Source organism: Macrosteles quadrilineatus, unplaced genomic scaffold (genome assembly GCF_028750875.1).
Source record: "Macrosteles quadrilineatus isolate MER2022 unplaced genomic scaffold, UCM_ALF_1.0 Scaffold_2__2_contigs__length_208266976, whole genome shotgun sequence".
Taxonomy (NCBI): domain Eukaryota; kingdom Metazoa; phylum Arthropoda; class Insecta; order Hemiptera; family Cicadellidae; genus Macrosteles; species Macrosteles quadrilineatus.
In genome coordinates, this window is record NW_026542595.1 from 2,189,846 (window position 1) to 2,217,755 (window position 27,910).

Genomic DNA, 27,910 nt, shown 5'->3' on the forward strand with positions numbered 1-27,910 from the left:
TTGAAATGCTCATCAAATTAAAGCTCTTTATTGGTAAAATACAGTGCCGCAAACTCGAACTCAAACGAACAACCGAGTCAAAAATTACATCTATTCAAAGATGCATTGCATTTGTAATCGGCTATGCTATCACAACCTACCTCCTTAGGGAGTCGCCCACTAGAAGTCCAGCCGGAAGAAAATGGATGTATAGGTTGATGTGCACATCAAATTAAAGGTCTTAATTAGGAGAATACAATGCCACAAATCAGAGCTAGAACAACAGAGTAAGAAATGGCAGCTAATGAAAGATTCAAAATGGCAGATTCAAGATATCTTTTAACGGGTTCCATTTTTGACTCGAATGTCCGTTTTAGTTCAAATTTGTGGCATTGTATTCTTCTAGTAAAGACCTTAAATTCATTGTGCATAACTTATGTTTACATTTAAGACTGACTCCTAGCATGAGGAAGTGGCACATCAATGAATGTGTTTAAATTATTTTAATGCCCAGTAACTCTATCAAGTTTGAAGCTCTACCTTTATTACTTTTTGAAATATTTAACTGTTCCGGGACTTTTCACCAACCCTGTATCGACATCTAAAGGTAGACAATAAACACAACAATAATATCTAACAAAATCATGTAATGCAATAAATGCGAGAATATAATAAATGTAACATACAAAACCTGACTAATTTACATAGATAGAGCTAGCTTATCAGACCAATCACATTCTACTTTCCAGCAGCAAAGTGTTGAACCTTCTCTAGCATTCCAATGTAAGAACTGTGCTCATAGGCAGTAGCAAAGTCAGAAACTTTCTCCATCAACTCATTTGTGACTCCCTTTTCTTCCAAAAGATTCATGAACAAATCGTAGAGATACTGAAACAGAAGATGGGACACCGATAATCCTCGTTGATTATAATGCTAAAGTGTAACTTATTAAAAATAAAATCCAAAATACTCTCAACACAGCAAACCCACAGACTAAGCAAATTTCCATTTGTCCGATTTATCATTCCAAAGGAAGTCGTTAAAGTTAAAATCCATCAATCTAACATATTTAATTACACACAAATGGTCGTGATTGGACCTGGAAATGCCCCAATATGACTTAATCAAAGCTTGGCTGGACAATCGATGGCCCTACTGGGAAAGAGCAATATCAAAGTAGAATCAATCAAGAATATGTGATGTTCAAAAGCAATATGAAAAAGGAAATGGATGAAATTAATTCAATGATCAAAAAAACCTATGAACAGGACTTCATTGACTATCCAAGCAACAATATTTCAAAAAGTGAAGAAGAGGTCAGATCAGAAGTGATGGAAGGAAAATGTCTAGAACTGCAAAATTTTGAATTCCTAGGACTTGTATTGGACAAAAAAAAATTTAAATTGGATCCTTCATATTGAACATCTTGGCCGTAAGATTTCAACAGGGATTATTGCTCTGAAAAATTTCAAAATTATGTCCTTTGGAAACATTAAAAATAATTTACTTTGCTTTAATTCACTCCAACGTCTCTTTTGGTATAATTTTATATGGAACATCGCAAGAAAATTTGGAACAAATATTATCATTTCAAAAACAAGCACTTCACATCATATTAAACAATCAAGATTGGAGAACTTCAGTGAAAGAACTATTTTCAAAACTTTGTGTTCTTAATGTTTTTGTCAATATTTTGCCCAATATATCTTTGATTTGATCTTGTTTGTAAAGAATAATTTACAAAAATTTGAGACCTTTTGGTTTATGCCACAGCTATGGGACAAGGCACAGACATAAAATCAGTTTTTCAAATCACAACTCATTAATGGGATTAAGTTTTATAACCTTTCTACCTGATAATATTTTACAAATAAGAGACAAAAATACATTTAAAATACAAATAAAAACTTTTATGTTATCTAAGCTTGTCTATTCCCTAGATGAATTTGTTGGTTGACTGTGTTGTAAATTTGCTTGACCAGTTTTTGTATTTTTATTTAGCCTTTTGATATATGGTTAGTTTTAAAAATATAATTAAATTGTATAATGCGATTCTGGTGCAACATGTTGTACTCTTGAATAAAGATTATATGACTATGACTATGACTATAACCGGGTCTTGGATAATCAAGAGTGTACTGCATCGTAATTTCTTTTGCTTAATATAGGCATTTCACATATTCCCTATATTTATTGTTTACTATTTACTATTAAATATTTAGGATTCTAATTTATACTTATAAGCCCCTTCGCAAGGATGTCAGGGTTAGTATATGAACTCACCCCATCTAACACCTCTCCAGACACAGCATAGTTGCTATCCTGCCACTCTCCCTCGTAGCAAGTCACTTCATCGATGCCAAAAATATCATCAGCTGCAACACCGTCAAATATAATCATTAGCTTATTACAATATTGTTAAAACTACTGCATTGTGCTTTCAGTGGTGCCGCGGGTATTGTTTTTGGTCAGGCTCCCCTCAATCCTGACTGTCAAAAGCCATTTAAGGGTATGCCCTTCCCAATATGAAACAAACACTGTTGCCGTTTCATGTAAATATATATCAATTTAAAATTATGCAGCTTTATTTTAAACATTTGATTAGTATCATACAAAATCTAGATTAATATCTGTGTTTTTTGCGGCAAAATTGTGATAGTTTCCTGAAATCATGATTTTTCAATGACGCAAAACAAAAAAAATCAGTGTTTTCAGGTGATTTTTTTGGCTAATATTCAAAAGTTCAAATAAATAGTTAATGTAATAAATAGCCCAAATATATTATGGAAAACGTTTTTATACTGAACAAATTATTAATACATCTTTTTTACAATTACACAAAACCATAACATACAAAAGGTAAAACGTTTTTAAACTGAACAAATTATTAATACATCTTTTTAACAATTACACAAAACCATAACATACAAAAGGTAAAACGTTTTTATACTGAACAAATTATTAATACATCTTTTTAACAATTACACAAAACCATAACATACAAAAGGTAAAACGTTTTTATACTGAACAAATTATTAATACATCTTTTTAACAATTACACAAAACCATAACATACAAAAGGTAAAACATTTTTATACTGAACAAATTATTAATACATCTTTTTAACAATTACACAAAACCATAACATACAAAAGGTAAAACGTTTTTATACTGAACAAATTATTAATACATACTTTTAACAATTACACAAAACCATAACATACAAAAGGTAAACAAGACAATTAATATTTTGTCATGTGATGATGTAAAGACAAGATGAGAAATATTACTTCTCTAACACCACCCCTTAATGTTTATCAACTTGATCCAGTCCAATTAATTGCACTAACTCTTGATGTTGTGGGCCAGGAACACCTTATGTCAAAATATCTGCTGGCATTTCTGCTGTTGGCTTATACTTCAGAATAATGTCCCCTTGTTCCACACCTTCTCTTATGAAATGATTTTGTATGTCAATATGCTTTGTTCTGCGATTCAACATGCGGTTTACTAATGGTTTTTAGGCGGATTGGTTATCATTGTAAATTACAATCGCATCCTTTTTTCCTAAGAGTTCCTTCAACAGACTTCGCAGAAATGTAGCTTCTTTTGCTCCATCACTAAGTGCCATATACTCTGCTTCTGTACTTGACAATGCCACTGTGCGTTGTTTCCTGCTCTCCCAGCTTATAGGTCCATTTGTTAACTTGAAAATATATCCTGTATCCTGTATATCCTGAGAACGCCTGTCTTCTTTGTCGTTAGCCCAGTCCGCATCAACGTATGCTTCTATCTCAAGACTCCCTGATTTTTTGTACACAATACCCCTTTCAATAGTTTCTTTTAGGTATCTCAAGATACGTTTTGCTGCCTTCCACTTCAAACTCCCGTAACAGCGTAACTTTTCTTATTGAGGACAAAATTTTATTGTCAATATCTGCCAAATAAGTATCCATTTTTTCACACTGAGTCTGTACTTGTGCTAAAATCTTCTCTTCAAAGAAACTAACCGGTTCCGCTGGCTCGTGATTGCTGTACTAACTGCGTGGTTCCTCCTACCAGTGGTGGCAACTCGCAGGTGTTACAGTCTTCACCTTCTAACTTAAGGTCCAAACGAAGGTGCCTCTCCAAGTCACCTCCGCCTCCCGAAGCCGTTAGCCTTCGTCCCTCCAGAGCTTTCCCCTGCATTGCTGTTGAATCATCTTCTAGTTTTGTCATTTCTTATGTCAATCCTGTCACGGTCGCCAATTGTCGTCGTCACTGCTACGCGATTTACGATTAATAGTGATATCACGGACAATTTCGGTAGTGATTTAAATTCAGAAATGACAAAATTCTAGATAAATTTTAACAGATAATCACGCTAACAACTTTAGTAACCAACTTAGAACACTATTTAGTTCAAAACAGCTAAAGTTTAGCTTCAGCTGTTCTCTCTGCAGGCAGATGATATTGCACAACACAATACAATCTACATTTTAAGTAGGGATGGACGAGATTGGATTTTTAGTTCGAGACGAGACGAGACGAGATTTTTTATTTCTCATAAAATTTCGAGACGAGATCGAGACGGGATTTCCCTTCTCATACACAACGGGAAATGCACGTTCAAAATTTTTACCTGATTTTGTAACATTGTTAGATGACTGTTTAAATACAAAAATAATGATAATAGGCAAGAATATTTACAATCTTTTATTAAAAAACATCAGCATAACATTTTTTTATTAATCACGCCTAACTTATTAAAAATGCCTACGATTAGGAAACATAGTGATATCAGTTAGGATAGAGTTCAACTTATCCTAAAATAAAATAAATCATAAAATAAAAGCAATATTAATTTTTATAAAATAGTTAGGTACTTGTTTTGACTTTTTATAGTAATAAAACATTCCTCACACTGCTTACACTTAACAAAACTTCTCAAATGTTATTAAAGTAATATTATTAAAATAGTTAAAGTAATATTTACATTTAAAGAATTAATTAAATAAGAACGCCTTCGCAAAGGAAACGCAACTACAACACACTCCTGTATTGCGGGTATTGCATTGACTTTCTGCAGGCGTTTTTAATTTTTTTTTTTTTTTTTTTTTTTTTTTATTCTCGTCTCGATAAAAATCTCGGCCAAAACAAAATCTCGTCTCGTGTAACGAGATTTAAAATTTCCCGAAAATTTCCCGAAATTTCGAGACTTGACCATCCCTAATTTTAAGTCAAGATGTCAGACAGTCAGAATTCAGTCTCAAACAACCGAAGCGCGAGTGTCCTCAACACAAAATTATACTAAAAAATATCTGTATCAATAAGTCAGACCTTTAAATGTGTAATTTTTATTTTTAGAATAAAATAAATAACCTAAACTTGTTTAAATGTTTAGTTTCATCGCTGCATTACGTATCATTAGACAAATTCGATTCAATTACAACATCGTTGAAGTCAGAGGGTTAGGCTTGCACTTGCCTATTGCACCAAAAAGTAGATCCGTATTATATCTGTACTATCTACCTAGTTTAAGAGTTTAAGTGCTACTATAACATGAGTATTGATTGAAAAACACCATACGCATAGTCCATGTCGATTTTGTAATATTAAAATGAATGGTGAATGTTGACTATCTAAGATAAATCAAAGTATGTAACAAGAGTTCTCATTGGTCGAGAGGCCACGCTGCACTGTCATGTCAGCCAATCGACGTTCGTGTTTCAATGGAGCAAATGACAATTGCTTTGATGTCGTTATTTGTGTGTGAGTCTATTATTGTGGGAAGGGTTTAGATAAGATACATTGATAAATATCGAGAACCGTTATGTAGGACGTGTTTGTTTAAAAAGAGTATAAAATTGGGTTAAAGTTTAAAACCGTGTGATTTTCTTTTGTCTTACAAAGACCTAGATTTGACGTTCAATTATATTAGTAAACTAAATCTTGACTTATGGCTTTATACAGGGTGAGTTTTAAATGAGTTCCCCCCCTACTTTTTTCTACATTTCTTAAGATATCAACTCCGGACCACGTCAGATCATTGTAGAGTAGTAAGTACTTCATTTTGACTGGGTAAAAATTTTTGGCCGCCATCTTGGATCCGCCATTTTGGATACAAAGTTTTTTTCAAATGTAAAGGTAGGGTTGTGACCCATTATTCCAAACTAAAATTTTACGCTGATTACAATGCTGCAAATAGTTTTAGAAAATCTTTATCCGTTCAAAGGTTATAAGGACTTTTTATAACTTTATTGTTAGCCCATTTTAACATTGTGCATTTACAAACTAAGACCATAATCTCGAAATAGTGCTAGATAAAGATAAGTATACACCACCATTCATTGTCGACCTATTTTCACTTGGTTATAACGGATGTATTTTTTTCGGCCGCCATCTTGGATCTGCCATTTTGAAATGTGACAAATTAATTTAAATGTGAAGGTGGTGTTGTGACCCATCATTTTCAACAACTTTTTTATGCTGAACTCAATGCCGCAATACGTTTTTGGATATCAAGCTTTCTTGATGAGATATTAAAATTATCTTATTTAAAATTTCAATAATTCAAAAACCAAACATGCAAATAAAAGACTGTTTGCGGCATTGAGTTCAGCATAAAAAACTAGTTCAAAATGATGGGTCACAACACCACCTTCATATTTAAATTAATTTGTCACATTTCAAAATGGCAGATCCAAGATGGCGGCCAAAAATTTATACCCAGTCAAAATGAAGTACTTACTACTCTACAATGATCTGACGTGGTCCGGAGTTGATATCTTAAGAAATGTAGAAAAAAGTAGGGGAGGAACTCATTTAAAACTCACCCTGTATAATATTTTAATAAAACATCAATTTTTCCGATTATATATCAATATGAATATTTTTGGCTCCAAACATCAATTGTTCCAATCGATCGTTGTAGCATAGGACTAACCAACACAGGCAGTAGGCTATGTTTTATATTATGGTTGTAGTTACGTCGTTTCATCGCAGGGGTATTCAATGAACATTTCCATTTCCATTTCGTTTTGTCACAAGAGCCAAAGCGCCCGGACTGCAAACCCGGTACCTGTAATTAAACACACCCGGGCCCCATGATGTAGGCCGAAGCATACGCACCGACCTTTGGCACACCATGGGAGGATGACTTAAGGTCATCAGGCTCACCGGCTGCCGAAGCACCCCTTTGGAGAGAGGGTTGCCCCTCAATCCTAACCAGGGATACCGGCTACTTGTTTAAGCATCACTCCACCTGGGTTCCCCCAGGTACAAAACCCAGAAGGACCATAGTGGAATGCCCTGACACATTTAGTGCAAGCAACACTCAGGACCTATCCAATCCCTGACAGGCAGAACCCGCCATCAAAGCCAGGAAGAAGGGGACCACCAGCAAGCTGATGGGGGAACCCCAACCACCTATTTACACCACTACCCGATCGAGGCCTTACCCAGTTGCTGGGAAACTAGAGGTGACCAAGGCGATAGATCCCTGAACACCCCCAGCGGGCTTGAACCCAGCACCCGATCTACTTCGTTTGCCCATCAAGCCCAACATCACTGCCAGGCCATCAGGGTTTCCCAAAAGGAGGCAGGAATAGAAGTGGGTCCCACCCGGATAAACCTATCCACCAAAGGTGGCGACACCCTTTGCTCAATTGAGGTTCCAGGGAGAACCCCCCACACTCTAGATAACCATACCTTCCAGTCTCAGAGACAGGGATTGGCTGATGGAGTGCGCCCAGCCGTTGCCCTCACACTGCGGAAAGTTACGTTCCCCTAGAGTGTCTCCGTGAGCTTACGGGTACTTGCCCGATTTCACCTCCAGGAAAGGCTACTTCCAAAGTCGAGGATTTGCCCCACAGAATGCTGGTCGGGCAGAGCAAGCAGGCCGAAGCCCAAAGAACCATAGTCACAGGTAGATGGGAGATTGATGGCGCACTTCCAGCTCTCCGAGAGCTAAACACCCCACCAACCTGGATGGAGGAGTGTCACTGGAGGCTCCCCCTAAGGGGCTGGCGCTTACCAGACGTCCATGGCTATTGCCTACTTGAAATGCCGATATGCAGTCTTAATTTCTTCATATGAACAAGAATCAAGGTTCTTCGGGATGAAATAATTTTGAATCTTCTGGAGTGGTTCACTTCCCACATAAGCCAATTGTAAGTATTTTCTCGCTTCCTTACTACGCTCATCTGAACCTCCCTTTCACCCAACAAACTGGTTGAAAATGTTTAATATACTCTTCTGCTGTTTCTTCACTTTTGTATTTCTCAACAAACAAACTTCTCCATTTTCCTCTCCAACTCTTCATCAACTTCCTTATCACTCTTCAGCTAGACATCCTCGTCGCCAGTGTAGTATAATCACAAAAAATAAAACAAACTAGTTACAGAAAGAACGTGCCAGGCGAGAAATAAAAGTAACGCTCAAAAAATGCCGATGATTTTTCCCGAAGGTCGCGCTAAAAATGCCGAACGCGATCTGGCGATTTTTAGGTAAAAATTTCGTAAAAATCGAATTTTGGATATTTCGACCAACGAAAATCGATGTATCGCATCTAGTAACTTTCGACTCAATGTTAATATATGGGTTAAAAGAATCCGAGTATTCATTCGGTTGTTATGACAACTGTTCGATCATTACGTTGGCACTTTTGGCTCGTTCTAAAAACGTCCGGTCGGCCGGACATCGGCACTTTTGGCTCGTTTTAGAAACGTCCGGTTCCCCGGACATTGGCACTCAAAGGGTTAATCTTCAAGCCAACCCAACACTAACTCAAATCATCACAACAAAAACAGAAACAAACATAAACCACATGCTTTCAACGAGACAATAAAATCAAGACTATTAAACATGTGATCCAATATCACAGTTTTCTTCCAACAATTTTTCATAATACTTGTGATAAATAGTTGAATAGTTAACTTACAATAGTTGTCGTCCTGATGCTCATCCTGTCCACTAGTATTTACAAATGAGCAAGTGAAGCCCATAGTCTTTTTCCCTCTCTTAATGTCAACCTCAAACTGTGGCTTGGACCTAAGCTCGATCTCTGGTTTATCCATGTTGGGAGTCATTTCCGGTTCCATGTCAGTATCAACACTGTGGTTTACATTGAAATTGATTTCTATCCTGTAACCAAAGTAAATAACGGTGTATTACTTTAAGTATTGTAATATATTTTTAAAAGTTTTATAAATAACTTTAAGTATTGTAATATATTTTCAAAAGTTTTATAAATAGATATTAGCTTACACTTTATATAGCTTATTATGATCCAAGGTTTTTTTAAAGGGTTTTCTATTCAAATTTAAATAAGTAAATAAATAATCCGTAGCCTACTTACGTTTCTTCACCAGTTGATTTGGTTAAGGTGACCTCAGATCCCTCAAGAGTAACTTTAAACCCGCAAACTTCTGAGGGGATTGTTTTAGTTTTTTGAAGCTTCTTTTCAGCAGCAATTTCTTCATTTAAGAACTCCACCAACTCTTTCTCAGCTGGAACGAAATTGTAAGGTTAAAATAATTGACCTCATCGTTAGAGAGCAAAAGGAGCTCTTTAAGCTTTAAAAGTTAGGCTGAATAAAGATGGTCAATGAGAGAAAAGAGAGATGAATAAGCTCTCGGGTCAACTAATGCTTCAGTTATCATCATAACTTCAGATGAAAGAACCAACACCAACATTAGAAATGGCCTTTCGCATGCTGTGTTTATCACAAGTCTCCTAGAGAAGCTACCTATCGCTGTCAAAACTTCTAGTACCGGTATACATAACATCCAACAACACACTTCTAGCGGATAGACGCACTAAAACAAATCATTCTAGTAAAAGGTCATTTAATTTACAGAGAATAGTTAAGTAGTGTAATCCACTAGATTCAAATCAGAAAAACTGTTGTTAAAACAGTTGTTACCTAGGTTGCTAGGATAACAAAAAAATAAACAAATGATTAAAGTAAATACAGAACACATGGTTATTGTGTTAGACAGTTTAGTGGCACCACATTAGCCCCCTGCGGAGTCTGGAAGACCGGGCACTTTAAATTTCACAGTACGACCAGATCGGGTCACGTAAGGCTTGGGTTGGCTTGAGAGTAGGGTCTTGAGTGGGAACACTGTGGAGGGTGGATTTCTGGAATGTTTATTATGGATGGGTGTATGTGTTGAAGGAGTAAGATCTTGCAATAGATACGCGGGCTTTACTCTGTCCAACGTCACCTTCACACGTTTACCACGATGGATTATAGTCATAGTTTTATCATCACGAGATACCACGGGAAACGGTCCAGTATAAGGTGGTTGTAGTGATCGTCTAACAGAGTCATCTCGCAAAAATATGTGAGTACACCGTTTTAACTCCTGTCGACGTAAGCGAACTACATAGTCAGCCGGGTCCTCCTCACGAGTTGTGTCTTGAGGGAGGTCTAGAAGTTCTCCAGGTAGACGGAGTTGGTGGCCAAAAACTAATTCGGCAGTAGATGCCTGAAGGTCTTCACGATATGCGCTGCGAATGCCGAGTAGTACGATGGGAAGTGCTTCAAGCCATGTTGAATCATTGTGGCACATGAGAGCTGCCTTAAACTGCCGATGGAATCTCTCGACTAAACCATTAGCACAAGGGTGATAGCCGCAAGTTCTGATTCGCTCTACACCGAAGGTCTTTCCAAGGGCACGAAATAATGCTGACTCAAATTGGCGTCCTTGATCAGTTGTGATGCGCAAGGGTGAGCCGTAACGGGAAAACCAGCACATCACCAGAGCCTCAGCTACTTCTTCTGCGGTGATGGTTTTCAATGGATGAACTTCTGGCCATCTGGTGTAGCGGTCGATAGCTGTTAGGCAATATTTGTATGGTCCGGATGGTGGAAGTGGTCCAATGATGTCAATGTGAACATGATCAAATCTTGATGATGGGAGTGAAAATGATCCATGGGGTGTAAATACATGACGGGAGATCTTAGCACGTTGACATTTCTCACAGGCTCGGGCCCAGTTTCGACAGTTTTGTTGAATTCGGGGCCAAACAAAGCGATTAGAAACAAGTTTTGCCGAAGCTTTGATGCCAGGGTGACTTAGATTGTGTATAGAATTAAAAACTGAGCGTCTAAGGGGCTCAGGGACAAAGGGTCGTTGTACTGAAGTTGTTGTGTCACAGTATACATCAAGGTCTGTTCCAGGAATTTTGACAAGCTTCAAATTAAGAGATGTCTCTCCCTTAAGGATCTCTTGTAGCTCAAGGTCAGAGTCTTGATGATGTGCCAAAGTTTTGGCATCTACAATGCTGGGAGCCGTAGTTGACAATGAATCCACACGAGAAAATGCGTCAGCTACTAGGTTGGCCGATCCAGAAACATGTCTTATGTCTGTAGTGAATTGTGAAATGAATGTTAGTTGGTTTTGCTGAACAGGAGGTAGTTTTTCACGTTTTTGACTGAAGGCAAATGTTATTGGCTTGTGGTCTGTGAAAACTATGCAATGATTTGCCTCAAGGTAGTGACGAAAGTGACGAATGGCGGCATATACAGCGAAAAGCTCACGGTAACAGGCTGGCCAAAGGGATTGTTTTGGTGTCAGTTTCTGTGAAAAGAAAGAGAGAGGTTCCCATGTTTTATTGTCAACCATCTGCTGGAGAGCAGCTCCTACATGGGTACTCGAGGCATCACAGAACAATGCGAGAGGGGCCTTGTGGTCAGGGTGAACAAGCAAGGTAGCATTGGAGAGATGTTCTTTGCAGGATAGGAATGCAGCATCCAATTCAGGAGTCCAATTTACAGGTTGGTTTCCACGTAGAGATGAGAGGGCATCATGGAGAGCTGCTTGTTGCTTGGCTGCTGAAGGAATGAATCTGCGGTAGAAATTCAACATGCCGAGAAAACGACGCAAACCTTTTGCAGTAGAGGGACGGGTGAATTGTTGCAGAGCCTCAACACGTTCAGGAAGTGGTCGAGTACCAGCAGACGATACCTCATATCCTAGGAAGGTAACCTTTGGAGCTTTCAAAACAGTCTTATTTACGTTAACGAGTATGCCATAATCAGAAAACCGATTGAATAGAGTTCGTAGATGGGCTTCATGTTCAGTCTCATCCTTAGAGAAAACTAAGACGTCATCTATATAAGGAAAGCAGAAGTCTAAACCAAAAACTACTTCATCGATGAAACGCTGAAAAGTTTGTCCTGCGTTGCGGAGGCCAAAGGACATGAAGGGGAATTCAAACAATCCAAAGGGGGTTGTAATGGCTGTCTTCGGAATGTCTTCAGGGTTGACAGGGATTTGTGTGTAGGCCTTCACTAGGTCGATCACAGAGAAATACTTGCAACCTCTGAGAGAATGGGTGAAATCGTGGATATGTCTAACAGGATATCTGTCAGGAATAGTCCTAGCGTTGAGAGCACGGTAGTCTCCACAGGGGCGCCATCCATCAGGTTTCTTAGGGACCATGTGAAGGGGTGATGACCAAGGTCCATCAGATCGACGTGCAGTACCATCGGTGAGCATGGCATCAAACTCGGCTTTGGCTATAACAAGCCGATCAGGAGCGAGTCGACGTGGACGAGATGAAACTGGGGGGCCAGGGGTCGTTTTGATGAAATGCAAGGTTGAATGGAGCACTTTTCTTGGTGTACCAGAGGGTCGGGTAATCATGGGAAATTCTGCCAGTATTGATGAAGTTGGAGAATTGGGTGTGATAGTTTTTATGCTGAAATGAGGGATTGAGGTACATTGACAAAGAACAGAAAGGTTTGTTACACTGTCAATCAACCGTTGATTACGACAGTCAGGAAGCAATCCAAAGTGTGCTAAAAAGTCAGAGCCTATAATCGCTGTATTAACATCAGCAATGACAAAATTCCATGTAAAAGCTCGTCTTAGCCCTAAGTTTAATGTTAATGTCATCATACCGTAGGTGTGAATGGCAGAGTTGTTTGCTGCACGAAGTTCATATTCTATATGCTTTTGGTTCTTACAAACGAATGATTTAGGGAGGCAGCATATGTCGGATCCAGTGTCAATCAAAAATGTTGTATTAGTTGTACGGTCGACGATTTGTAGGCGGCGCCCTCCAGCTTGGCAGTCAGCTGACGCCATCACGGGCTGCCTTTGGAGTTTGTCGGAGAAGTGAAATTGCATGGTGGAATGCACTTCTCAGCTTGATAGCCAAAACGCTTGTGGTACCAGCATAGATTGGTTTGCTCTGTAGTGTCAGAGGAGCTACCTGCGTGATAACGACTACTAGACAAATTCCTCTGACGTGACCTAGGTCGCCTGTCACGTAGGGAATCAACATCTTTACGCATATTTTTCATTTGCAACTCCAAAGCAGATAATTTTGATAAAACTTCAGTTAATTTTGGGTCATCAGAAAATGAAGATTTAGGATTTGGTGAATTAACGGCATTCAAAGATGTAGGCATACTAGTGAGAGAATGGCAAAAAGATGCGTTAGGTTGGACTGCTAGAATTTTGTTGGCAGTAATTGCAAGTGTGTCAGTTTGGGCACTTGTTTGGACTTGCAAAATACTTTGTACATGAGCAGGAAGTCTCTGCATCCAAATAGTTTTCAGTAAACTATCTTGTATAGTAGTCGAACCTACTAGTGATCGAAGGTGGCGTAGGAACTGAGAAGGAGTTTTGTCACCTAGTTCCTCCTCCATCAATAGCTGACGAATGCGTTGCTCCTCAGATAGAGACAACCGTCTGATTATTTCAGACTTAAGAGTAGAGTAAGGAGTTTCAACAGGTGGATCTATTATAAGATCCTCCACTTCATTAGCATAGCGCTCATCAAGATGTGAAATTACATACGAGTATTTAGTTGTTTCACTCGTGATGTGAGCCAGTGTAAACTGAGCCTCAACTTGGGCAAACCAGAGCTTTGGTTTCTCTTTCCAGAATGGTGGAAGTTTTATGCTTACCCGGTGGATGTGATGATCTTCATGTCATTCGTCGGAATGGGCTGTATGATCTGGCTGATGCTGTGGTAGAACTGGTGGAAGATCAGGTAGGTTGGCTTCTTGAGGATGTACAGAAATGTGATTTTGTTCTTGTCTTCCATTCAAATCTTGAAGTTGTCTTTGTAGGTTGGCATTCTCACTCTCTAATTGAACTAGGCGCTCCAAAAGTTCTTGGTCCATGGCGTAAAACGATAATTTGGAGAAAGGTGAAAAATAAATGAAGTTTTGGTAGAAGGTTAAAATTTAGTGTAGGAAAAACATTAATTTAGTATGAAATAATTTACTTGTTAGTCGGGGTCACCATTTCTAGCGGATAGACGCACTAAAACAAATCATTCTAGTAAAAGGTCATTTAATTTACAGAGAATAGTTAAGTAGTGTAATCCACTAGATTCAAATCAGAAAAACTGTTGTTAAAACAGTTGTTACCTAGGTTGCTAGGATAACAAAAAAATAAACAAATGATTAAAGTAAATACAGAACACATGGTTATTGTGTTAGACAGTTTAGTGGCACCACACACTGATACAATCAGAACTACAACAGCAGTTCACAAAGATGTTAAAGTTTACAGTCAACTACAAGAGTGTGATATAATATTTTGTAAAAACTGTAAAAATTATTATTTTATACAAAATAAAGATATTTTGATTTGATTTGATATGTGAAAAAGAATTTGAGTGTTGTATTACAGAGTAAAAGCATAATAGTTTAAAACTTTTACTAGTAGCAATATATCGATCCCCTTCTGTAAAAATTAATCTCTTTTTAGAGAAGCTTGACTCTTTATTAAATTTATTAGTGAAACATTTTAAAAATATTGTAATTGTTGGAGACAAAAATAACAATGTATTGGACACTACTTACAGGAAAATGCTAAATGACATACTACAGGTATATAGCATGAGATACCTTATAAACTTTCCTACTTGTGTTACATATATGTCAGAATCATCTCTAGATAATATATTGACAAATGTTTTAGATTATAAGATGAATGTTACTGAAGTGAATACCCAGATATCTGATCACGTTGGATTACCGGTAATGTTGCAGATTAGTTGCCTAAATAATAAGTTCACAAACCAAAATGCTTTGAGTCCAAATAAAATAACTGTAAAAGAAGTAAGAGACTTTAGTGAAAAACATTTACACATGTTTATTAAATTATTAGATCATGAAAACTGGATAAATGTTATGGAGAAATTCTACACTTTTTATAGAATTTTTATGTTTTATTTTAATACATGTTTTCCCTAAGTTTAAAAAACGATACAAACAATCAATATTTGGATTACAGAAGATTTGAAGAATGAAAAATCTAAAATTGTAAACATGAGTAAAATTGGCACGTAACACAAAAAATAAAATTTTATTTGATAAAGCCAAAAGTCTGAATAAGGCTTTTAGAAATATTATATTATAAATATTGATAAACTGAATAAACTGTCAAGTTGTTTACAGTACCTTAACCTCTCTTTTAGCACAGAAAACATACTACTGCTTTTCGGTACCATTCGGTGCGAAGAAAGTTTGTTTGAGATTTGATTATTGTACTGTTCAATTGTGCATTAGATAATGACCAAATGGAAATGCACATTTAATAGTGAGTTACAAGCGAAATATCCGTTTATTTAAACTTAAGTTTGAGAGGAACAAAAGTGATGTGACCCCCCATTTGTAAATTCGCGTCCTTCGCTCAGTTCCCGCTGTTTACGTGCACTTGGTGAAGCTATCCACTTTTGAGGAGATTTCTAAGTGTAGGCCTAAAGATATGTTCCGTCCAATGAACTTACAAATAGGTTAAATATAATACAAACTCAATCAAAAACCAATTTATGTTTTACAAATTATTATGTCTAGATTGCATAAAAACGCTAGTTTACAGCTATTATTTTTCAAAATTTTTCCCTGGACCCCCCCTTTCGGCTGAAGGGTATTCCATACCCCCAAACCCCCCGGAATAGGGTGTCCCTCTTCGTACTCCAAAATATATGGTCACGGTACCTATGACAGAACCTTTGAAGCAGGCTTTCTCTGCTATCTGTTTCCAAGCGTACCGTATGAGGATTTTATTTCTAGACGTTTCCTTCCAGGAGAGTCTGTTGATGTCAACACATCTGATTTGAATAGGTTGGCCAAATTGATAGATTTTTCACTTTCTGACGAGTGGATCAAGATTTATTTTGTTCACGGACTACCCAGAGAAGTTCAAAATCAGTGGAAGGCGGCAAGTTGTTTGCAGGACATGGAGGTGTCGAAAGAGTGAAAAATCTAGTGAATGGAAGTTAATCCAATGTCCTCCACTCAGATAAAAGTGGCCGTGAACAAAAGACAGGATAGAAGAAAATGTTTTATCTGTGACTCGGAAGGCCATCTAGCAAGATCATGCCCACAAAGAAAGCTGAGGATCACTTAGAATGTTATTTGATTCCGCTGTCGAGAGGTAAGACATTATGCGCCAGAGTCTTTAAACAGGCTGAAAAAAAACTAACCTTTGTTCTCCACTTGAAACTATCAATCCAAACTCTGCTCATTATTATTCACCATGACAACCAAAATATCCAAAACGTAAACATAAATCCGAACTGTTTGATTTCCGGACTGTCAGACTTGGCAAAACCATATTGGTGAAGTTGTAAAAAAATTAAATAAATAAAGCACATTTTATTTTCATTATTTTATCTAAATCTGTTGACATATCCACTCTCATGATGGTTTATTACGGTTATGTCTATCACTTGTTTAATTAAGGTGTGATCTTCTGGGGAAATTCAGATAGGAGAAAATAAGTTTTTAAAATGCAGAAGAGAATTATCCGTATTATTTTTGGACTTAAAGGAAAAAAATCCTGTAAGAATATTTTTTAAAATCACAAAATTCTTACTTTCCCCAGTATATACATATAGGCCTATAATTTGATTTTGTACATAAGACAAAATTTATCAAATTTTCCAAATAACTCTGATCTTCACAACTATAACACAAGACAAAAGAATAGCCTTACATACCCTAGACATAACACCTCCACCATTGAACATTCTCCATATTACTCTGGTATAAAATTGTATAATAGCCTGCCTAGCACCATAAAGGTTTTGACAGATTTTAAAAGATTTAAAACCAGTTTATTCAAATTGTTGTCAGATAAATGCTGATACAAGATTGGGGACTTTTTCAATTAGCTATTAGTATGCAAATCAATAGTTAGTTGTAATGGTTGAACAGTAAGTAGTTGTAGGGGAGAAAGTATAGCCTATACATATAGATTATAGCTCTTAATTAATTAGTGCTGTAAATATGCCAAATGCATAGTTATGTTTATTCTTGACTTGAAACAATTCATGTATAGAAATGTACTGTTTGAATAAAGGATTTATTGATTTGATTTGATTTGATTTGTCAGCTTGCGACATAAATTTTGCGACGACAAACGTAGAATGGTAACGTAGGAAATTAATTACTTAAGGTGCAATGTCCCTGAAGCGACTCTTGCGATAGTAGCTGAGCGACAGTAGCTGAGCGATAGTAGCTCAGCGATAGGAGCTAACCATGTCATTGTCCCTGAAGCGATTGTTCTAGAGCGATTTTGTTCATTTTGCATTTTTTCGAGTGAATTGGTGCCATGGGTGCCATGACACCAGCTAATTTTAAAACGTTTTTATTAGCTCACTTTCTTGTCCGGTACAAACTTTGCAATCAATAACTAACTTCCCGATGAGCTAGAGAATTGAAACATGAAACATAGCTCACAAATGGATGACAATGCAATATTATATCATTTAATTTTCATATTTCCCTTGGGCTAAGCTCCATGGGCTTCCGAATTTTTCATGTTTACATTTTGGAAGAATGTAGGCCTAAATAAATATATCAATTGAAGCCAGCTGTAAATAATAAAATTATTTCTAAAATTAGTAGAATATAATTATAAATAAAAATAATTTTTAACAATAATACGTTTTAAACACACTCAAAAGTAAAAATAATTTATAAATATGTGGAGAGAATAAATACTTGTAAGATTTAAAACGAAAAACGTAGGGAGCATGCAATGGATAATAATAGTTCAATAGGTGAAGATAATTCTAAATTATCATGCGCCCCACATTTTAAATCTTCAAGTATTTATTCAATACCGTACTTATTCTGTACTAACAGCTTTTCATCTTCTTCAGGGGTAGAAAACAGTTTTGTATTCTTTGAAGACATTACGACCAATAAACAAGTCTACGCACAACACAAATCGCTCAGCGACTGCGACTCTGACTCCCCTCAGAGCAGACCCGCTACAGTCGCTGTGTTCAGCCGCTAGCCGCTCCAGTCGCAGTCGCGTCAAGGACAATGGTCCCATTTGAAACAACGCTAACCAGTGCTCAACTACTATCGCTGAGCTACTATCGCTCAGCTACTATCGCAAGAGTCGCTTCAGGGACAATGCACCTTTAAGGGGAGGCGGAATCCCTATCTCTGTAATGCTAACGTAATGTACCTTTTTGGATAAACTATATGGCCTATCTCTCTGAAATTATCAGTTCTTTGTATACCTTTGATGAATGTACTGAGTTTTTTTTCAAGTTTCTAAACTGATAAATAGCTTAGATAAAAAAAATTTTTGGAGGTACTAAAAATGTTTCAAATTTCTTGTGATATATATATATATTATTTTTTTTACCAAGTAGGATTGAATTAGCCCTAAAAAAACTCAGTGTGTTTAACACTATAACATACATGTTGTTTAAAAATTTTAACTCCCTATCCCTAGTAGTTCCTGAGAAAAGTACATATCATGACAAAAATAACGATATGCGGAAAACGGCGTATAACTTAGGCCTTAGGCCTAGGGGTATATAAAATATGCGATATGCGTTATTTTGCCTACCTTAAACATTTTAGCCCCATATTTTCCTCCAATAGCTTTTCCAGTTTTCTTTCTTTCTTTCAAAGCTATTGCTGTCCCCATCACCAAGGTAACTTACCTACATATTTAATAAAAAAATATACAAATATTTCTAAACTAAAATCTCATTTCAAAAGAAGTCATTCCTCGCCTATGGATTTGTTCCAGATTTTTTTTATATGGGTAAAATATTTTTAGCACCAAAGTGTTATATATCATTCTGTCCTGGAAGAAAAGCTCTATAATTTGGAGAAATAATAAAAAAAATACAAAAAAAAATATTTACCTTACCGCTTCCCCTTAACGGTACAAAATCCCAGGAATCGCACGAGTCAGGTTGCAGGGATTTTCTCAGGAGTCGATAGTGATTAGGATAGCCTCAGTCTTAATAGCCTCAGTTATCAGAGCTCGGAACAAACCTAGCGGATTACCAGACACCACACTTTTAATCACTGCTCTAGTCAGGGAAGTTGGTGGGGAATCGATAATTTTGCCGGTACTCTGTGGGCTATAACTACTTTGCACGCTACTAACTACTTAATTAGGCAAACAGTAATTTAAGTAGTCACCCTGCTTACCTACAGGGTTAAGGTACACGTGATAACCTGAAACAGACAAAGGTTAGCTTAAGGTAGACCTAGCCTAAGTCCCACAGTCTAAATTTGCGAAAAGAAAAAAACAATAAGCTGGCTTAAGTTGCCTGTGAGAAACAAAACGAGAAAATAGGAACGAAAATAAAACTGCTGCTTGAGCTTAAAAACAAAACTAAAACTTGCACTTACTCACTTGGTCAACTTAAGCAAACATCTGCAAAACTAGACCCACAGAAACCTGTCTGCTAGGGCAAACTTAGGGACTTCAACGAACTTTAAAAGAGATTTAAAACTTAAAAGAAAGCCCCCATATTTGGTTAAGAAGTTACGTTAATTTAGAATAAATAAGTCACCAACACTAGTTGGTTAATATAACGTATGACTAGGTCTGAGAGTCAGGCCTAGCTTTCAAGTTGATCGACAAAGTTTTGCCGAAACCAAACTGGCGGAGAAATATTCAAAAAACCTAAGTTGTTTATTACACAACTTACCAGTCGACGAAATATAAATATATATATATATATTTACAACAATTTTTGCACACTCACTTTGCACCACAAAACTTGTTAATCTAACTGGCGAGACAACGTAATACGGCATGAACTTCTACTCTTCAAAAAATTATTCTTCAACGCGAATCAAAAGCCAGTACGAGAATAAGCTATAAACTTCACCTACATCCCAATTCGAGACGAGGTTAAATCACTCGCTGATTGGTCAACGAGCCACAGAAAACAGAAAAAAAACTGGCAGCGAAGGCAGGCACGAGACGCTGATCCAAGACGCGAAATCACTGAAAAGGTGGCTTGTCCTCGCTTTTTTCCCCCCGAAGCCTGTCCCAGACGTAGAACAACCAAACAACCATACACTGACGTCGTCTGCGGTCTTGGATTTAGAGGTTAGGTATGATGTCAGTTTAGTGTTGCGACTAGGCCTCCACAACAGCTTACCTCTAGCTTTTTAAGTTTCATGCTAGTGACGAGGTAATAACAAACCGTTATTTTACCCCCTACACATTTGGCCCGTTACAAGCTGATAGTTCACAACTACCCTCAACTAGGTACACCTCAAGGGCGTGTGGTGGTGGTAAAAACGAGGAGATTTAAGCTGGCGGCCCCCACTACAGTAAATAAAAGTTTACGGGCTAGCAAAATTGTATACCGGCACAAATATTTTAACAAAAATGGTACGCGTCATACACATAAAAAAATTATGTCACTCTGGTCAAAAAGTAAAAACGTTTTTATTAATATTTAAATGGAACTGGCAAAAAACTTCCAAACCAGTTGTTACGGCTATTTGTAGGCCTATTGACATTCAAGCCAGAGTGACGTCATTCGCTTAGGCCTATGTTTATTATTCCATACTGTTTCTGTTCAACATTCGTGCCACAATGTCAAAATATTCAAGTATATGGTACAAGAAAGCATAAAATTTGCATCTTGCTTGTCATATCTCACTAAAAATAACGAATAACGTAAACAAAACGCTCTCTGTCTGCTAGACTCGGTTCAGCTTTGGTAATGAACATGGATAACTTCGGACTGGCGGACATACGCGAATTGAAAGACTAGGAGCAATGAAACAGAAGATAAAATAAGTACGTTGCTGGTCAAAGTGAAACTAAGGAATAGAAAAATCGTTAAATGTACTATAGTTGCATTTTTCAGTCATTACATAACAATTTGCAAACACAAACATTTATTTTATTCCAAAAGTGCCCTTATGCAATCTATATATTTAATACGCGACATGAAACTTTGTGAACAATAAGGCTTTTTTGTTTTAAGATTTAACCCCATATATTGTATACCAAAATGTCCGTTTAGGTGTGTAGATGTGCAAACTGGCTTTAGATTTTCAAAATATATCTTTTTAAGGGTGTGGGCTGCCCTCAAAGTTCCTTCCATAAGGATAACATTGTGATTGATTTGAATGTTATTGTATTCTAAAACAGATGTCAATACATTAGTAAAAAAAATCCCAGCTGTTTTGTTTAGTTTTGAAAAATTCTCAGCAGCATTCACTTGGCGAGATGGCATTAAAATGTCAGAAATGTGGTGCGCTACATTTTAAAGAAGAACAAAGAGGACGAGGCGAAGGATTTTCATCCTGCTGCCATAAAGAAAAGTGAATCTACCACCATACCGAGAAATCTATTATATCCAGAGCCTACTTAATAGAGCAAATCAATTGAGCAGAAACTACAAAGAGAACATTAGATCGTACAACTCTGCGCTCGCAATGGTCAGCACTCAAGCTAAAATTGAAGAACATAATTGTGGAGGGCCTTTCATGTATAACGTGCACGACACTATTTATCACTCAATTGGCACCTTTCAACCGTCAGAAGGGGAGCATCCCACATGTGCCCAAATTTATATCTACGGTCGTCGAAACCGCTGTTCAAGAAATAATGCTAAACAAAGCTAATGTCTCTTGCAGCACTGAACTCATGGACATTTTGACTCAACATTTGGTTGATATTAATCCATACGCGCAAGTTTTCAGCACGATAAGCTTCGTCCTGCAAAATACTCCTACTGAACAGCAAAAAGAACTTAGAATGCGTATAGCCAACGATCGAGCTCAAGACCAACGCCGCAACTTCTAAAGACGTTGCTATAATATCCTAATTTATTATTCGTGCGAATTCGCACGGGTTCAACGAGTGTATTTTAATGGAGAGTAAAAAAAGGGGAGATTTATCACTTTTTGTAGAAATCCCCCGGATCTAAATTTTGAACGTCAAAATCCGGTATACTCGGGGGAAATCCGGGGATATGGCAACCCTACCACGGGGGCGTGTGTTGTGAACTATCAGCTGAAGAATAGTTTGGTTTTTATAATGTTTACGTTTTGGATATTTTGGTTGTCATGGTGAATAATAATGAGCAGAGTTTGGATTGATGGTTTCAAGCTTTAAAGAAAAAAGGTTTGTTTTTTTGTTGAGATTTTCAATAAAATATAAGTGGGCCTAAATTGTAGAAAGCACTGAAGAGTTTTATTTTCTTACACTAGTAAATAAATAACCATATATTTAGGCCTAGGGTAGGCCTACTTCAATATTTAACTTAAATGGGCCTATCAGTTTTGATTTGGCAGAAAACCAGAACCAGTATGTAGCTTTAAGCACTTTGCGATTTATAACAACTTTTCAAACCTAGTTTTAAGGTCAAATGGCATTTGCCAAAATTGTAAAAATTTATGCAGTTGTTTTCAAAAGGTTTCTTACTATATAGGCTAACTTGGACCTAACTTACCATTGTTTTCTCAGGAAACTCTACCAACCAAGCGCCTGGAGACTAGGCCCCATGGTGGAAGTAAATAAGGTGTGCTACTGCGCATCGTAGCCGGCTGCAGGCGGTGCGGGGGAGGGGTATCGTGACGTCACCTTGGGGGCAAACATGCCTCGCGACCATAATCGAGCAGTGACGTCGATCTAATAAAATTGTAATTTTTAATAGTAAGAACTGATAAAAATTCCTGAAACTTTGCATAGTCTTGGACTATTAACATAGGATGCTTATGATTTAAATTTTATTAATTTATTTGAATTAAAAACCGAACCACCGATCAAACTTCAAAATTTTTCATAATAAAAAAAGTTAGTCGGCTACCAAATCACGTATTATTTGGTCAGGTTTATGAGACCTGCGGGAAAGTTTTAGGGAAAGGTTCTAATTTAACTGTAGTATCGGTTGGATTTCGATAAAAGAATTACTTTTTTAGCTACGAAAAATTATATCAATCGGCAACGGAGCGCACGCTCAGCCGATGCCACCGTTTATTGGATAATAAGGCCACACATTTATTATCCAAAACACTGTAGCTACATGTTATAAGGATATACTTTGTATTCTACATATCAAATTAAATATGTAATATTAACAAGTTTTACATTAAAATGCGTTGCTACATCTTCGTTTTTATACAAATTAACTCTCTTTGATAACAGTGGCCATACAATTTGTAGGATCGGAAATGAATAACATTTCCTTAACCAAAAACATAGTTTATTACATTTTGCAATCTTATAAAAATATTTACGACCTGAAAGTAAACATCTAAAAAATTAAACATTTCATCACCTCTGGATTTTTTAAACTTTTTTAAGTTTCTTTAGAAATTTTTTTTTTTCGCCACTAGCAAAATTACATTGTCTTAGCCTCCTGTTGATTTGTTGAGGAAAACTAAAATATCGCACGTTTGGTTGCGTTTTCTTATTTTTCGAACTATTACAACAACCGTACACTGCACAATGGGGCATTTTTGTAGAAAGATGTGTGCCCTATGGAAAACTGACATCTACTGCAACTCGCGGTGAACACAGAAACAAAAACAAAACAACACATGGTCATCCCCCGCACCCGAGCCAAAGTTGCGACATAGATAACAACCCCAGTGAAATAGGATCCTAGCTGTCGAACTGGAATATCACATTTTATTATCATGGTATTGCAAGAGTGAAACAATTTTATATTTTAACCTGATAATAAATACAATGTTTAATCACCAACTTATTTTTTAACAGAGTAGGCCTATATTTTATTTTACATGATACGTTAAATACATTCCTTTGCGTTAAAGATCATTTATTATTTAAACCACTATTTGCAAACTTTGGTTTTAACTAATCAACAACGATTTGTAATACTTTAAATGCAATTTGGCAACGTTAACCCTATTCACCAAGGAGACAATATTATATATTCTCTGCGAACTATTACGAAATAACCCATATTCAAACGGGGGGAAAACACACCGAAGTCAACAAACAACAATTTTTCACATAAAAATATAAATACAGGAATAAAAATATCAATGATACTATATTCATGAAACTACATTATTTGTTGGATGGCAATGTGTGATTAATACTTGGCAACTGACTCGACTCGCAGCACGCGCTCCGATCACGCGCTCATATAACTTAGAATATCTCAGGAAATAACGCCTCTAACGGTATATAGTTTGAAGGAAAGTTAAATTTGGATCTTTATCTAAAACTTTCCCGCTGGTCAAATCCTTCTAACCAAATAGTACGTGGTTTGGTAGCCGACTAACTTTTGCATGTTTAGTTTTAAGAAAGGCCAAGTATAAAGAGTGATTTCACGCTTAAGTTTTTAACAATTACAAACTATTTTTTCACAACACGCATCGTCCACTTATAATTGATGTCCATGTCAAGTTTCATAATTTTTCCTCAATTCTAACAGTTCAAAATGTTGATGTTAATAGAGCAGTGTCACGCTGAGCTATATACACGCGCAAAGCGGTTTGCCCCCAAGGTGACGTCACGTCGCGATGCGCAGAACGGTCTCAAACTCGTCCGGCTGAGTAGCACACCTTATTTACTTACACCATGCTAAGCCCTAGTGCAAACAAGAAAACTTGTAGGTTAGGCCTAATTAGCCCGGCTACAATTTGAGTAGGCCTAGCCTAAAATGTAATCTAAAGCCGCATTTACACGGGGCCAGTAGACCACTCGGCTTAAGCACTAGGTAGGCTACCCATTGTAGGCCTAGCCCAAATCAGCTAATATAGGGCCTAAGCGTTAAATGTAAGTATAACCATTTTTTGCAGCAGTTTGTGCAAAGTTATTTTAGAATTTTTAAGGTGGGTTTGGGTCTTAAGTACCATAGGCCTAATGGTGCCGTTACTTTGTTCGCTACCGAACATCCCATCTATGCGACGCTGCGGTCATTATTGCCACAGTCCGAGGTACCGGTATTCATTTTAATATTAGGCCCTACACATAGACCGGCTATCACGTGGGTAACAGTACACGCAGACCACGGGCAAAAACCTGAAACAGTGATCATTTACTTTGTAATATGCTACATTTGTGTTTGTAAATAATATATTCTCGTTTTTTTTTTTTTTTTTTAGACAACTCTTTGAAATGTCGCATATTTGCGAAGCCCGGTCTAGAGCGAAGACAATGGTCAAAATTGTTATATTTTTCTTGAAATAACTTAGCCCAAACGCCACATTCAAGCGACAGTTAATTTTTGCTTTATAGTTTTTAGGTCATAGTAAGTAAAAAAAAAAACGATTTTTCTAAATCAGTTTATAATTGAACAAATATCAAAGTTAGGTAGGCCTAGCCTACATAGGATGACGTTTTGCTAAGTTATTTTGATAAATTATCAAATGAAAAGAATTGCACAAAAAATTACTTTTCTTGAATTATTATAAAGTTTAAAGCTTATAATGAAACACATAAAATATCTTACGACTTAAGTTAATGCCGTTTTGTTACAATATCTTAGTAAATTTTCCAACTATTGTATAATATATTATAATCTAAATCTTCTCATGTATTGGCGTCAGCCGTTGGTCAATAGCCTAAATAAATTATATTATAAATCATATGGCGTCACCAATCATCATATTCACAGACCAAGCGACGCCGAGTTGCGACAGACATCCCTGTAAATAGGTCACTGCAGAGAATTCGGGGCCTTCAAATAGACCGTTAAAAAGATAGGCTATCCTAAGCGTTTATAATGTAGCCTACTTTAAAAAATAAATGTGACAGTAGTCTATGGGTAGAAACCGGCTGTCTCATGTGTACATCACTGGTCCATATTATAAGTTTAATTTAACCCTCCGAGTGTTATTTGTTGCTGCAGCGACACATAACACACTTTATGTAGTGTTTAGTGCCGCTACAGCGACACACAAACACTATTTACGGCGAAGGCTCTATGACTGACTGAATCGGATTGAACTGGATCGAGTTAGGTATCGTTCTTTTTGTTAGATTCTAAGCTTTCTCCAGAGGTCTGTCTCAGCGCTTTATGTTCTCCGAGCCGATCGTAATTGTAGCAGACAGCTGACGTGCGTATTTGTAAACAGCTTGGTTATAACCTCGGACCGATGACTGATGTGTTTTATTACGTTTATCATTGTTTTAGTGTTAAAAATCAAAAGTAGGCTAGTGATATACGTGGTGCATTATAAGAAGATTTAAGTGATTTTGAAGGGCTGGTTGATGATCCTGAAGAAGTAGGTAGTGATATTGTTGTAAATTATCAGCCAGATTTCTAGCTATGGTTAGGCTAGATGCATTCTTAGCTAAACGCTATGTACTGAAATCTGTTTTTTGCCCATAGGCCTAACTTATTTATTTGCAAATCTACTTCCTTATAATTATTATATATTTGTAATCCTCATAAAATTAATTGAACAAAGTGGCTATTATCAAATATTTATAGGCCTATAATTTATACAATTTCATTGAGCGCGAACTTATTTTTTTTGAAAATTTTCCAAAATATTTTTTTTTTACCTAAAATTTTTTTTTGAACAAATGTTCCTTATGTTTTATATATAATATTGAAGCCCATGATTTTCCAAACAAAATGGTATATAGAACAGTATAATTAACATTGTTTTTAAGCTTCTCAGATCCGTTTTAATAAAACCTTGCAAATGAGCTAAAAATAGGCAGACATTAAGGCCAAAACAAGGGACACTCAGAGGGCTAGATGAACAATTTTGTACCGTACCATTGCGGTAGTGAACACGGGCTGCACTTTACTTTACGTCTTATCTCATTCGAATGAAAATATCGATCGATATATCGATTATTACAATATATCGAATGAAACTATAGATATTTTCATTCGAATGAGTGTAAGACGTAAAGTAAAGTGCAGCCTAAGGTTAACCTAACCTAACTAACCAAACGGTATATCGAATGAAACAATCGATAAATTAATATTTTCATTCGGTTGTATCATTCGAATGAGTGTCTGACGTAAAGTGCAGCCAAAATGTATGCCTAAAGGGATAGGTTATTTGGTCTAATGTGGCATGTAAACTCACACCATAGCAGTTAAAATGTATGCCTTGAGGGATAGGTCACACTCATTCGATTGGTTTTTTCGATTCGATATTTTCATTCGATATATCGTTTGGTTAGTTAGGTTAACCTTACCTAACTAACCAAACGATATATCGAATGAAGCAATCGATTAATCGATATATCGATCGATATTTTCATTCGAATGAGTGTAGGACGTCAAGTAAAGTGCAGCCAAATAGGTTATTGCATCACTTTTAGTAGTCTTTAGGCCTAGCCATGGTCTATCCCTACAAGGCTGAAGGCTGGAGAATAGCTTGCCTTTGGTATGTGCCTTCATACTTCCACACCCGCAGCTGCACATCGTGCTGGGAGGCGAAAGTTGAAGATTATTCGAAAAATCATTCCTGTTACACATATGCCATAATGTCCTGGCGAATTGCCTTTTAGCCGGGCCACCACTCACATTATGACGAACCAAATTGGAAAAACTTTTCAAAGAGGAAACTCTAAACACGGTTTTCACAATTCCATTCATTGTAATAAAAATCGTATTTCTAAACGAATTTCAAACAAACTATACCACCAACGTTAATCGATAACACGAAGAAAAGGCCGGTAGTTTTATCAGGGGACGAGAGTCGGTGGAGGTCGGACAAACAAAGCAAAGCAATTAGCAA

General features: G+C 36.9%; 1 protein-coding gene across 1 annotated transcript; it reads right to left on the reverse strand.

Annotated features, from left to right (window-relative positions):
• Positions 1 to 609: 609 nt before the first annotated feature.
• On the reverse strand, positions 610 to 27,910 carry LOC128986322 (complement component 1 Q subcomponent-binding protein, mitochondrial). Its single transcript, XM_054406641.1, has 5 exons — positions 27,552 to 27,910; positions 9,317 to 9,467; positions 8,900 to 9,102; positions 2,263 to 2,354; positions 610 to 867 (listed from the first exon to the last, which is right to left on the reverse strand). The coding sequence occupies exons 1-5, from the start codon at positions 27,766 to 27,768 to the stop codon at positions 718 to 720; spliced, it is 813 nt and encodes a 270-aa protein (XP_054262616.1). The 5' UTR covers positions 27,769 to 27,910; the 3' UTR covers positions 610 to 717.

What these genes read in the sequence shown, in the direction of transcription:
- LOC128986322 (XM_054406641.1), bottom strand. Translation starts at nt 27,768, where the DNA reads ATGAATGGAATTGTGAAAACCGTGTTTAGAGTTTCCTCTTTGAAAAGT. An exon ending in AAATCAACTGGTGAAGAAAC is followed by an intron (nt 9,103 to 9,316) that starts GTAAGTAGGCTA and finishes CTTTGGTTACAG; the next exon opens with GATAGAAATCAATTTCAATG. An exon ending in GCATCAGGACGACAACTATT is followed by an intron (nt 2,355 to 8,899) that starts GTAAGTTAACTA and finishes ACGGTGTTGCAG; the next exon opens with CTGATGATATTTTTGGCATC.